General features: G+C 40.0%; 1 protein-coding gene across 4 annotated transcripts in view; it reads right to left on the reverse strand.

Moving 5' to 3' along the window:
- Positions 1–669: 669 nt before the first annotated feature.
- Positions 670–14,462, reverse strand: part of Ncapd3 (non-SMC condensin II complex subunit D3) — a 72,903-nt gene continuing 59,110 nt past the window's right edge. For 2 of the 4 annotated variants that reach the window (XM_015499067.2, XM_048796230.1), the window contains 11 exons: positions 13,877–14,014; positions 13,430–13,563; positions 12,837–13,036; positions 10,583–10,693; positions 8,430–8,612; positions 7,625–7,791; positions 7,230–7,360; positions 6,233–6,310; positions 1,711–1,785; positions 1,563–1,623; positions 670–1,484 (listed from right to left, as the gene is read on the reverse strand). In XM_015499067.2, the coding sequence (XP_015354553.1) occupies positions 1,376–1,484; positions 1,563–1,623; positions 1,711–1,785; positions 6,233–6,310; positions 7,230–7,360; positions 7,625–7,791; positions 8,430–8,612; positions 10,583–10,693; positions 12,837–13,036; positions 13,430–13,563; positions 13,877–14,014 (1,387 nt within the window). In that variant the 3' untranslated portion in view covers positions 670–1,375. The remainder of the gene's footprint in view (positions 1,485–1,562; positions 1,624–1,710; positions 1,786–6,232; positions 6,311–7,229; positions 7,361–7,624; positions 7,792–8,429; positions 8,613–10,582; positions 10,694–12,836; positions 13,037–13,429; positions 13,564–13,876; positions 14,015–14,462) is intronic. The other 2 variants (XM_015499066.2, XM_048796231.1) reach the window with 2 other exon arrangements.

Below are 14,462 nucleotides of genomic sequence, written 5' to 3' on the forward strand. Positions count from 1 at the left end.
TTGCCTAGCATGTGTTAGGTCCTAGATTGATCCCTAGCACTTAGAAAAAAATTCAGCATGAGTTATTAAAAAGACAAAACAAAATACCAATATGTTTACACTTTTGCCTTTATAAAAATGGAATCAGAAAATGGAACCAGTCAGGCATGTTGACCAGCTGCTGAGGCAGGAGGATGGCTTGAGGATGGCTCGGGAGTTGGGTGGGGGTTGGGGTAGAGGTGGAGCCTGGGCAACAAAATGAGACCTTGTCTCTCTCACCCACACACCAAAAAAAAAAGAAAAAAAGCCAACTGAATTTCATCCTAGGCATTCTTGAACAAACATTATTTTAAGTTCGCCTGCTAGTGCCAATAAAAACTCAAGTTACACCCCCATTGTAAAGCAATCCTTAACAGAATTTCATACAAATCGGCCTCAGTGCTATTTCACGTAAGCAACATCAAGCTGTGTTTTAAAAAGTAAGACTCGTGCTAATAAGGCTGTTATTAGAAGGCAGACAGCTTCCATATGGGAACAAAGGCAGGTGGCAGATGAACCAAACCTTAAGGAAAAACATAATCATCTTTTTCTTAACAGGAAAGACTTCGTTTCATTCTTAAATACTTTATGTAAACTTAATACAACTACCTATGAAAGCCCTGTTTCTAAAAAATCAAAAAATTCTACTGAATACTAGAAGACTGTATTTTTTATGCTTGACCTTTATTATAATTCATTTTAGAAAGCTGTACATTTTTTAAAATCTGCAATTATAAATAATAGAAAAAATATAACAATTGAAATTTTGACATTAGACATGGGAAAATATTTACTATAAGGAATTTAAACAAGCTAACAGCAGCTTGATTCATATAAAAAACTGAAATTTTCCAAGTTGTGTTCATTAAAGACCAGATTATAGCTTATCAGAATGGACTTAAATTCAGATGGATAAAATTATGATATTAAATAGCTTAACTTTAGGATAAGAAAATCTAAACCTGGCATTTCTCTTATTTCACAATTTTTTTTAAAAAATATTTTTTTAATTGTAGATGGACACAATACCTTTATTTTATTTTTATGTGGTGCCAGGGATCGAACCCAGTGCCTCACGCATGCTACGCAAGCGTTCTACCACTGAGCCAGAACCCCAGCCCTATTTCACAATTTTTTAACCACATATATTATGAAGAAAAATAACACAAGGTTGGTCAGCCAAACACAGGTGAACAAATACAGCACTGGGACAGATCCTAAGGAAAAGCTTTGGTATTACACAATGAAACATTGCCTGAGGCATACAGCAAATGATTCCTCTGCCTTTCCATGCTCAGGATTCAAGAATGTTCCCTTGGGCTCTTGTCTTCCTGGACAGGCACTGGAACACACTATTTCAGTTGGCTGTTTTCAGGGGGCTCTTTCGGAGGGATCTTCGACTGGGGTTTGGGTTGTCTTTATTCCTGGCTGGAGACTTCACATTCCACTGCTGAGGCTGGGGAGGTCTAGGAGAAGAAATGAGACAGTGATTCTGAAACTAAAAGAAAAACCCTGATCAAAACAGAACTCTTTGGTAAACTTACGGTTTATCAGGCAATGATAAACATAAAATGTCATTTCCTTGACTCTGGGCTTCAGTTTTCTCTGAAAGGGAGTCAAAACAGAAATTCAGTTTTCCCAGATCTTCAAAGCCAGCTAATGTATCAGACAAGAAGGAAACTGAGAACTTGCCTTTGGCTGAAAAAGAAGTCCATGGTGTCCCTATGTAACTGACCCCTGCTCCAAATGTGACATCACTGATGGATTCTGGGGAAAAGAGAAACAGCACTGTCAAACATGGGTATGAGACACAGTCACCTGAACAAGTCAATTAACAAGCTCTGCTCTGGTTTCTTTTACCCCAGCTAGCAGGCCTCAATCTGACCTTTCCCCAGGACTTGGCAGTGTAGAGAAACTCTTTTCTCCTGGAAGCTCTTCCTTCCTCTGACCACAGCCCTCCTCGGCTGCTCTGCAGCCTCTGTATCATCCTTGCTCCTGTCTCTTGCTTCTCACTCAACCTTCATCTTTAAGGACTCCTAAGTGCTAAGGACCAACAATTCCACTCAGAGCCCTTCAGGTCTGGGTTCTATACTCCCTATTGTTCCTCATCTGAGTTCCCTGAAGAGATATCTCTGGCTTTACCTCTGCTCCTGACATGCTCCTTTTGTATTTCCAGCAAATAGATAATCTGTAGAAATACCAGCCATCATTAGCTACTCTGCCACAGTGACCAGGTCCTATGCATTCTAGTTTCCAAGTATTCCTCCAACCTTGCTGGCTGTATTCCTGCCTTGCCACGAACATTTCAATGCACCTCACCCCTCACACCTTTCCTTTCATGGTGCTGTCCAATTCTGTGACCTTACCTCCTCCAGCTGTATCCTTGGGTGGCTGGAGATCTCAGAGCCTAGGAATATTGACTGGGTTTGCACTAACTATGGCTGTATCTTACTAAGAACTATACCAGAACCTCAATTCTCTTCATCTCTAAAATGGGAGTAAAAATGTATCTATCTTATGGGATGGAGCAAGGATTAAATGAGACCAATTATGTAAGTACTTAATACAATATTTGGTACAAGGTAATTGCTGAAGAAATGTTAGCTACTAGTATAATTTATTAGCTACTATCCCCTATGTCACTGGAGTGACATTTAATTAAAGTCCTTTAATTAAATATATGGTAGTTACTAACTTTCTTAGGTATCTCAATGACTCTATTCCCAGGAGGGCCTAAATTCCATTCTTGGTTTGAGTTGGCCCGAGCTGCCTTTACAAACTTATATGCACACGCACACTCTGCGTTCTATCTGCATTTACCCCATCTGTGCATCACTGTTCTCTGAACTGTCACACTGTGTGCACACTCTAGCTCCTTGGCCTAGCCTGCCCATCCCATCTACCCACAACATCCCCACTGTGTAGACCACTTCCAGGGGGCGGAGCACATGCTCAACTGCACATCTGATGCCCTCCTTTCTGCAAACACATTTGTGGGGCAAGCTTAGAGTTCTAACCATTCTTTATACACTGTCACTTCTGAGTACAGACTGAACTGAACTAGTCAATGTTTTCTTGTTTTTGCAGTACTGGAGATAGAACCTAGGTCCTCACACATGGCAGGCAAACATTCTATCCCTGGGCTACACCCTCAGCCCCCTGGCCTTTTATTTTATTTTTTTGAGACAAGAGTTTTGCTCTTAACGAGGATGGTAAGTTCAAGTTTGCCTTGAACTTACCATCCTCCTGCTTCAGCCTCCTGAATAAATGGGATAACAGGTGTACACCACCACACCCAGCCTAGTCTGGGGTCCTAAAATCTACTGCAGTGCTATGTACCTGAGTGCTACTCAGAATTCATTAATAGTGGCAGAAAATTCTATCTCCAGTGCCTCCATTAAAGTAGCTCAGCACTTTTTTCTGTTCCTGTGAATTTTCTCTTTCCAGTGTTGTCATCTGGAATTCCCCTTCCATACAGATTACTTTTCTCATTCACAAATCTCTATATTCCAGGTGATATGTTTCCCATATTTACAAAAGAATCTATGTTATGGCTCTTACATCCCCAGTACACTCTCCTTAGAATCAAAGGCAGAAGGGTCTTTGCTGCTTCCATTATTAAAGCAGTGAGAGAGACGTGCTAAAATCCCCCACAGATTTCTAGTTAAAACTCTAGCTCTGAAAATGATTCCTTTCCACTTAGCAAAACCACTGTGTGAACACCACTGGTGGGCTACAATGGTTGAGCTGGGTAGTCATTTTCCTACTGTTTTTTTTTTTTTTTTTTTTTTTTGTGCTAGGGATTGAACCCAGGGCCTTATGAATGCGAGGCAAGCACTTTAGCAACTGAGCTACATCCCCAGCCCTCTTCCTACTGGTTTTGCAGAGTAGAGATCACTTCCTAACAGTCACCCAACTAAACTTTAGAGTCACCAAAAGAATTTGTATTCCCAGACCATGCTGGAATCAGCACTGAGTGCTCTTAGTCTCTGATAACATTCTCTCAAGAAGGAGAGTTAATAGGAAACCATTCTTTAAGCATTTCTCCTGTTTCACAAAAGAGATGAATAGAAGTTGCACCAATAGAAACATTACATTCTGCTGCCTGGAGAAATAGCAAGTGCTCTCCTGACCCAGTGACACCTGAGTCTTATTTTCAGTGTGGAGATGAGTCTACACATGCAAATTAAAGTGGCATTAATGTACCATGCCATGTTTCACTGCTGAGGAACAAATGCTGCTAGGAAACAAAATGAAGACTGAAATCAGGGACTCATGAGATAAGCATAACTAAAATGAGATGTATTCTTCCTGTTTCTTCAGCAATATGGCACCTAACTACCAAAATAGACACATCTGATACCCCTGAGGCAGGAAAAGAACCGAGAACATATATAAACTTTTTCTCTTTGAAAGAGGCTGGTTATTTTACATATATAACATTACACATGTGAAATATACAGGAAGCCATCATTACCCACTGACTGTCATCCAGTTGTTTGAGGAGAGATGCAAGGTGGGAATTCTGTCATCCATGAATCTCCCTTAAAAGAGGGCCCTGTGTAAAAACTAGCTATAACCCTGTAAACATTCTAAACCACAGTATCACAGGTTAATACAATCAAAAGCAAGCAGCTAGGACACAGGAGGTATGCAGTAGAAGTGAAGTGACTACAGGTGTGACAAACAGTGGCCAATCTTGTGTAGCTCTCCTACCACAGAACATCTTAGCACTATGCTCATCTCTTAATGCCAGGATCAGAGGTTGCAAAGATGGGCTGAAGAGGTGACACAGAGGTTGGAATCAGAAGCTTGAGCTCAGCCCCCAGTTCTGCCACTGAATAGATCTCTACATTACCTCCCATGTCCCAGGCTCTGTGGTCTGTCTTGTGGAGACAGGAGTAGAAAAGCTTGCAAACAATTAGCAAGATTGGAGAGAAAATGGACAGAAGTGTGATGAGCACTGCTGAGAGGATCAGAGGGCCATGAGGGGTGCCTGCTCTAGTCTGAAGGTTCCAGATGAAGACATGGCATGTGAAGCCTGTACATGGCTTGTACAAGTATCCAAGGGGACTTCACATGGCTGGGTGCATAAAGTGGGGACATACAGAAACACATCAGGCAGCATTTGGAAAGGACAGTACATATTTTGGACAGTAACAGTTTCCTTATAATATAGGTTGAGTGTACTCAGCCGGAAAAGTGGAAATCTAGAATTTTCTAAAACCTGATATTTTTTGATGGAAAAGTAAGTAGGAAATTACATGTGTGACCTCTTAAGATGGGTCACAGGCACACTAAAAATATTATATAAAATTACTTTGAGGTTATGTATACAAGGTATATATGAGACATAAATGAATTTTCTACTTACTCTTGGGTCCCATTCCCAAGATACCTCATTATGTATACACAAATATTCCATAATCCAAAATATCTGAAATCTGAAACACTTCTTGTCCCCAAACTTTTGGATAAGAGATCCTCAACCTGCATAATCATTTTCTCATAATAATGGTTTTCATGGAGTTTGAATCAATAAGAAGTTATAAAACAAAAACTGGAGGGAAAAATACTCTTCTTGCTCGCCTCTATTTTGAAATGAAAAGAATGGGACATTAGGAAAGAGCAACTAGTGGGGAATGAGAAGACAAAGGCTCTCAACATAGGTAGGATATAATCCTTGACACAACACTAGACTGCCAGCCTCAGTTTGCCCTGAAATGGAGCTCTATGACATACCAGGCACCTGCCAGAGCTATCCTCTGACCTTTCCCTAGGACAGCCCAGCTTCACACACCAAGTATAGCTGTCCAGGCAGGGAGGTGGTGACAGGGCTGCCTCCACAAATGGTGCAGTCTGGGTCAGTGACCTGAACTAGCTGTGCCTCAAGCTTCACATCTGTCACACAGGATCCCTCATAGGTTGTTGTGAGATTTAACTGAGTTAACACATATACAAATATTGGGGAGAATATCCAACAATCCATCAGTCAGTGCTCACTTAAGTAAGCATATGGCACCTAAATATTGTAGTGAAATATTCAGAATGAAGCAGTCTGAATATTGCACTACAATGTGGCCAATTGTCAGGAGAGGCTTTATCCAATTACAAGAACTATCTTTCAAGAGAAAGAATGTTAGCACAACTCTATCAAATACATGACTGTAGGAGAGAGCAGGAGAAGCCAAGCTTATTCAAACTGGCTACTTACTCTCAGGGGTGCTGATTGCTCGTTTAGTTACATGGTCAGTAGCTCCATTAGACTCTCGCTCCAAGCTGTAGGAAGATGCTAGGATAAAATGGAAAAGTCTTATCTGTTTAAAAAAAAAATAACAACAAAAAACCCAACACAATATCATAGAACAAAACAAGCAAATGAGAAAACATAAGGTATGTATAGCAAAATTAAAATCACTAATGTTTAAAGTGTTCTCATAGAGATGATTCAGAAAGTACTACAAATAAATGATACAATGAACAAAAACATGTTCATTCTCACTAGGATTCCAAGAAATGGAAATTAAAACCATACCATTTTTGGTTTACAGAGCTTAGCAAAGACAATGGAAAATTATAAAACCAGTGTTCCTAAGCAAGGAAAAAGACATTCGTGCACCATATGACACGGATTATGGATGGTTCGATACTACTAAAACTTTTCAAATATTCATAGCCTTGGCTGGAATTAATCTTAAGGATTACCCACATACAAGGGTATATGTGCAAGGATACTTACTGTGACATTACTTACATCAAGAATTTGAAAAACATCTATACTTTCAAGAGGGCAATAATAAATAAATGTTTTGATCTTTCCAAAATATTGAATGCTATAAAGTTACTGGGAGAAAAGTTTTGCAAGTTCATGAAAAAAACTTTCACTATATATTATTACAAGTGTGTGCAGGGAAGCAGGTTATAAAGCAATGCAAACTACGATCCCAATTTTATAAACAAAACATAGGTGTTTGTATGAGGAGTAGAAAGTCTGAAGGACCAAATACCTCTCTACTGTGGGTGAGTTTTAAATTTCACTCTATTTCCCAAACCTTTTAGCATAAACATACTTGTTTTCTTATATATAATCCTAATTACCCATTTAATGTTATTTGTTTTAAAAATAAGAAAACAAACAATTTAAAGAGGAATGAGAAGTAGATTATTTTTAAGCCACATGCTCTAAGTCTGGCACCAACCCTAAGGCTTACCAGGGCTGCAGGGGTTTTCTGGGCTTCCAGAATTTAAAGTGAAAGGCAACACTCCTAGGCTCCGACTGCGATGCGATTCCACAGCTTTCTTTACAGAATTCAGGATTGCAATGGTACTCAGGGACATTGGCCTGTGGAGGACAAAATGCCACAGACACTGACTCTCAGTGCAGACCACAGTGTAGGTGGCAGTGAAACACTGCAATCTCTGCCCACATCCTTTCAAATGCATCACTCATCCACTCTCTTTCCAGTCTCCAAGGGAGGGGTGTGGAGTAAGGTGTCAGAACAAACACAGTGACAAGACTCCCAAAGCTGATGCCTGATGGGACAGAAGAGACGCCTCTGAGAATATCATGAGACTCGGCCTGTCACTGCCTCAGTGGGCTCCCTACCTGGCTTTGGGCATTAACATCTTCAGAGGCCCGGTTTCTGGTGTGTGAGGCAAAGTCATTGTGTGGCCAGTGCTAGACCCAGGTGGTGTAGGCCTGCTTGTGGCTGGGGATACAGTGGCATTTTCTTGTCCATCAGGAACTGGCATTGTGTCTAATTCCAGAGCAACCTGTTAGAGAAGATGAATGGAATCTTTATATGTTATGAACAAGTCCATATGTAATCTATTTTAAAATATACCAGACGTGGGCAAGTACAAGTTTCTCTTCAAAACAGAGAACTATCAGCAAGCTGCCATACAGAGATGCTGTGACATTAAAGAAAAGAAAAAAAAAAAAAAGAAGTTTTTTGTCCTCATCACTTTTTAATGCAATATCTGCCTAGATTCCTCAGGCAGTGGGAATATTGTGCTGCTAATGCGAGCAGCAGCTAAACCCAGATGTGCCCCCCCCAGGGACAATATGCTTTTAAAAGAGGGAGCTGCAACAAAGATTGCAACATACTAAGATTCACAGATGTCTAGGAGTCAGTAGTCACTGTAATAAAAGATCAAATAAATTTCCCAAGTTCGCCTTATGGGCTTTCACACAACTATTTCTCCCAACTATTCTTGTGGTTTCCCAGCAAGGTCCTGTGATAGGCCTGTGGGCAGGGAGTCCTCAAGCCACTGGTAGATCCATCACATTTAGCAAAGGAACACAGTGGCAAGATTCAACTCTGACTGACTTCTGGATTTTGGGGAATATTGGAAAACCCACAGAGAGCAGCCTGGATGGCTGGTCTACCTATGGTGGGCTTCCCACCTACCTGCATGGCTTCTGTCCTGTCACCACCTTCAGTCATCCTGTTCTCACTGGCCTCTTTGACCAGTTTTTGCTCCTGGACCAGCTGTTCATTATACTTCTTCATGTCGTACTCAAGCTCTGATGCCAGTTGTTTGTCAACTGCAAAGAAATCTTTGATTTCATCCCGATAATCTTGCATCACCTCCTAAAATGAACCCAGAACCATCCTTTAGTGTTTTCATGAATAAAAAAATAACCTGTCGGGGATGGGGTGGCTCAGCAGTAGAGCACTCGCCTACCATGTGTGAGTCCTGAATTCAATCCTCAGCACCACATATAAAGAAATAAATAAAAGAAAGGTATTGTGTCCAACACTACAACTAAAAAACAAATAAATAAATATTTTTTTTTAAAAAGAAATAACCTCTCAGACACAACTTGATTAATAATAACTGAGACAGTAAGACTTCTATTACGGCAGCAGACTGTTTCTATTATAGTAAATAACAAGTTACTTAACATAATGGAATATTCTGAGAAAACACTAACTATAATTATACTGACCACACAAGCAGGTGATCATGAAGTGATATATTAACTAGTCCTTCTGCTCTCTTAGGAATCTTCCTGTCTATCCACCAGAGAACAGGCAATCACCCAGGTTCCTGATCAGAGAAAGACATGGCAAAGGCTCAGAGACCCTTGCAGTAGAATATAGGAGGCTGTGCAGCCTACAAGCTGCTTATACATCCACATTAGCTTTCCCCACTACCACACAGGGGATTACAACTAAGGTTCAAATCCCATTTTTTCTGAAGATTTTTTACAGAAAACCCTTTATCACATCTGGGTAAAACCATTCTTGGGTCTTAACGATGGTAGCTAGAAACAAGGGCTCTTGGCTAACAGAAACTATTTCACCTAGCACTATTAGAGAAATAAAAAAATACACTACAGCTCTAACGAGGAGGGAAGCCTAACAAAGAGAAGGATATCCATCAACTTTTCCAGCTGCCTTGAGGAGATTCCACAGATAATGATAAAGCAACCCTGCAAGGTGTCCTCTGGCAAGTGCTCAGAAATAAAAGAATGACATGATTTTCTTAAATGTTTAAGTACTATATTTAGGATGTAAGTACCTTTGCAACTCCACTCCACCCCATCAGTGAGGTTTAAAATAGGATAAAACAAAAATAATTGGAAATTCTCTCTCAATGTAATTTCATTGTATTCTTTTCAGTTTTAGGAAAAAACATATTATTTTATTTTATTTTGGGTACTGGAGATTGTACTCGGGGAACTCAACCACTGATTCACATCTCCAGCCCTATTTTGTATTTTATTTAGAGACAGGGTCTCACTGAGTTGCTTAGCGCCTTGCTTTTGTGGAGGCTGGCTTTGAACTTGTGATCCTCCTGCCTCAGCCTCCCGAGCTGCTGGGATAACAGGCATGCACCAGTACACCTGGCAGGAAATAAAATTTGAGGAAGAAAAATACATGATGTGAACAGAATAACTCTGCTAAATCAAAAGAAAAATTGCTGCTTTTATTTTTGAGCAATTTTGTCTGAGGTCTGAGGCCTCATTTAGGCCAGCCTGCCCTGTTAAGTAAACATATCCTGCCTTTTCTCAGATCCAATCTTCTCCTATAGCAACTCCAGCCCAGGAATGGTGTCCATCTCAAATGGTGCCCCCTACCCATCTAAGTGCATGCTGCCACAGGGCAGTGATTTCCTGATCACATCTGTCTGCAGCAGTGTGAATGGCAAATACCCCACATTGAATACCATAACCAACTTTCACATCATCCTTCATCAGGATGAACTAAAATGATGACTCTGTCCTTAACCTCAGGAGAGAAAGTCTTGGAAATGCAATCTAATCCCATCAGGGATATATATATGCTCAGCCCAGTGAGTCAGCTGTTTACAAACTTGACTGAATGAGAAAAGGAAGAAATAACTTTAGTGGAGCCTTTGGTCAAAATTCCCCATTTGCTGCACAGCAGACACTGGTCTGGCAGGCAAATTTCTAAACAGACCAAAATAAGGTTGCTTCTTTATGTAGCATTTTGTCTTATTATTACTGCAGACAGTTACACTGGCAGAAGACACTAAGGAAAGAACTTGGAGTTAGGGGATGAAAACAACCACAAAATTAAAGTTCTCCATTTACCCTGAGATAGTTCATAAGTTCTCGCAAAGCTGGTATCTTTTTTTTCTCCAGCAGAGTTTTCAGGGAGATGATAATCGGAATAATATTTTCTATGAAATTCCTCTTTTGAACCTGCAGAAATACAAACACATGTTTTAAATGTGTAAACTTCTGAAAGTCAGATAAAAACTTTTCCTTAACCTAGTTCTTTTATTATGTTTAATCTAGTACACTAAATGTTTATTTTTGACTTCTGATTATGATACTGGGAATATATAGGACCTACAGTTTTTTTTTTCTGGACTTCTTTTAAACATTACCCCTAAATACTCAGGAGGTTTGTAAAGTAGGAGGTGGATAAAAACTACTCATATTTCCTAAGTGGAAAAAAAAAAAGTAAGAAATATGTTGTATAACTTGACAAACATTTTAACAAGTGCTAGGTACTTATGTAATACTTGATTAGTGCATCAAATATTTTGCAATAAATCTTAGAATTAAAAGTATTCATTATAGTAGTCCACATATGTAATATTTACCCTTCTAAACCTGAAAAATACTTTTTGTTTTCACATAAAGTCATTAGTATACATTTCTTGCTTGCAAATACTCAATTAAAAAAAAAGTCTTATCAAAGTCCCTAAAATAGGAGGGAAATAGGTATAAATATGAACAATTTAATAATAAAAATGAATCTAATAAGATTATAAGTTTAGCAATAGTCTTCAATGTGACCTAGAGTATCATCAAGCATATTTTATGTCCCAGATACAAAGCTAACTTCTGAGGATAGAGAAATGAAGTCCAAAATTCCTGCCCTCAGGTTGTTTCTAGACCAGTATGTGTGTGTGTGTTGTGATAAATGGTACAAGGTGCCAAGTGCACAGTGTTAAGAAACTCATGTATGGAGAAGGATGCCTAGGAGGGAAGCATTGTACATGAATATTGGAAGCCTCTGCCAGATTTGTAAGCATGGGTGAAAGGAGAGTGCCCAGAGCTTGTGGTGATCCCAAATCTCAGTAAGAGTCAGGTTTTGTGGGAATCAGGAATGTATACTGGAGGCTTCTTTGAGAGATGACACTTAGGATGTGTGGGGATGAGAAGTGGGTGGGAGAGTGGAGTGGATTGGGTGCTGCAGACGGAAGAACCAGTGTCAAAGGCACATAGCAGGCAGTACATCTCATATCTGAGGATTGGAATGACCAGAGGTGATAAGGGAGGAAACGGTTAGGGCAGGGACAGGCATACTAAGAGTTTTGTAGTCTTAAAGGAGAATCAGGTTTTTTTTTTTTTTTTTAATTCTGAAGATAATGGGAAGCTATCGATGTAGTTTTTAAAGATGCCATTAGTGAGATATAATGTTTATAAAATAAATTTACCTATTTTAAGAGAATAGTTCCATGAGCTTTGGGTGAAGTATATACTGAGCAACCAATACTACAATTTACTCATGATCCATTCCCCCAAAAGTTTCCTGCCACAATTCAGTCTATCTGGCTCTAGGTTATTTGAAGCAGGAGAATAAAATTATCACATTTATACTGAAAGAAAATCTGCTCTGGCAGCAACTTGGGCTTAGCTTGTGACAGACAGAAACCAGAGACAGCCTTTGTGCTAAGAAAACTACTGGATTTGGCACAGAATTAAAAAAAAAAAAAAAGTCAGAACCAGGGGAAATGCAAAAGAGACAGATTTGTAAGATTAAGCCAAAAGGATTTCTCAGCAAGTAAGAGGTGATAAAAGTCTATTCCTTTAGGGTCAACAGCCTTTAGGAGTCAGGTGGGAAATACAAATTGGCCATCCAAGATAGGCATAAGAACTCAGGGTCTGGTAAGGACTATGGAAACTCAGCTCTTTCCCAAAGTCAGTCAAATTTCACCCTGGTCAAACAAGCACATGCCAGGCATACCAGACTCCTGCTCTGCATTCTGCTGTAGCATCAAGTTCCCCTTTGGATAATTTCGTAGACAATGGTTCCCTTCTCTACAACAGACTGGGAGAAGGAAGAGGCTAATATCAGGAAAAAGAAATGACTAATTGGTTTTGACAGAATAAGTTTGAGACACCTGTGGTACAACCAGATAGGTGAGAGAAATTGAACTCAGGCTCACAAGAGAAACTGGAGCTAGAAACCTGTTGAAAGATCATCATCACCTGGGCAAGAGTTAGAGCCTCTGGTAAGAATGAGAGCAGGGCCCCAGTAGAACACCACCAAGATCATTGGGGAAGCCCAGAGGTGTGAGCAGGTCTGCTGAAGGAAGAAGTGCACACACACCTGGGAGATGAGCTTTTTCTGGGCTTCCTGCATGACTACGTTTGCCAAGGCCATGTCATCTTCTTCCATAAGGAGATCCTTATCTGGTTTAGCTCTCATTGCTAAAAGCTTGATCTCCTTTGAGCTGAGGACCTCAAACGTATCTGAGAGTAACTCACTGGCTTCCATGTCCAGGGGCAGGATGCCATCTGCGAAGCATGCTAAGAAAGAGCGCAAGAAACCAGCTTCTGAGAAACATGTTAATTTACAGAACTGGGGGTTATCTGGGGCTGTGAGGGAGGTCTGTCTGCATGGAGTACAGCTGATAGGGAGTGTGAACAAAAAGACGAATCTTCCTACAGTACTGGCCCACTTGCCACAGGACTGCTATTTCATTTTCAACACAGCATTTCTTCTTTTTCTTCTTTTTTCCTTTTGAGACTGGGTCTTACTAAATTGCTTAAGACTTCACTAAGTTACTGAGGCTAACATTGAACTTGAAATCCTCCTGCCTCAGACTCCCGAGTTGCTGGGATTACAGGCATGCACCACCATACCAGGCTCAGTATTTCATTTTTTAAGCATACATTTTACCCCCAAAACACCAGGCCTACCCAAAATACTAAGGCAGATTTTAGAAGTGATGTTGAATCGCTGCTCATCTGTGAAGTGCTCTAGAAGAAATTTGTAGATTTTCATTCGCCTCTCCTTGTTTGTCTTTCCTTTCAGTGAAAACAGCCGCTTCTCTCTGTGGCAGAACAGCACAATTTTAGGGCGTAAAAGTGTGGGAAACAAGGATTTAAGACAGCATTTTTATAGCATCCTACAAGCTGTGTACCAAAGGCTCCAGGACAGTAATGAGAATGTCTTCACAGACATTCCCCTTTGGACTCTGTTCTTACAACTGAATTTTCTTATGTTATCCTGCCAAGGAAAGTGATGTCAAAATATATGCCCAGATTACGACCTGGTCCAAACTTGCATTCAAAACCGCCAAACATCTCCTGAGCCTCACCCAATTCTTACTGAGACAAGGAGAGCATCTAAGCTGCTTCACTGACCTCTCTGACTGAGGGAATTTGTTATACTTCTCGTGCTTCTCATAGTTGTTGAAGTGAAAAATACACTCAATGAAGTGCTGAAAGAACATGACAGGGTTCCTCTTCAGTAACAGGTGAGCCAGGCAAAACTCTCCAAATCTGCAAAGAAGGAAAAGACAAATGAAGGAAACCCATTTATTATTTGTAGACAGCTTCTATAACTATACTAAGAACTCAGCAAAACAGAAGAATGCTAAATAAGGGTCAGGAATTCCAAATCCATCCAATAAAAAGCTTTATCACATCAAAAGTAAGGAAGAAATTTCATTTGTTTTGTCTGTCTCTTCTGAATGCTCTCTTTTGAATCCAAGATCAGTATAAAGACTTTCTCTATCAGGTTTCTTTCAAAATTCTAACAAGGCATTACTTTCCACCTATATTTTGAACAAGGAAAAACAACTAACCCAAAACTGTTTCTTCAAGCAGAGGCCAATGGTCCTCAAGGCTATTGCAGTGACAATGATCACCTGAAAATAAATACCTGCCCTTCAGTTCCCAATTTCAAGTTTATTGTTCACAATAATGACCAAAAAAAAAAAAAAAAAAA

The sequence above is a fragment of the Marmota marmota genome, unplaced genomic scaffold (genome assembly GCF_001458135.2).
Source record: "Marmota marmota marmota unplaced genomic scaffold, marMar, whole genome shotgun sequence".
Taxonomy (NCBI): Eukaryota; Metazoa; Chordata; class Mammalia; order Rodentia; family Sciuridae; genus Marmota; species Marmota marmota.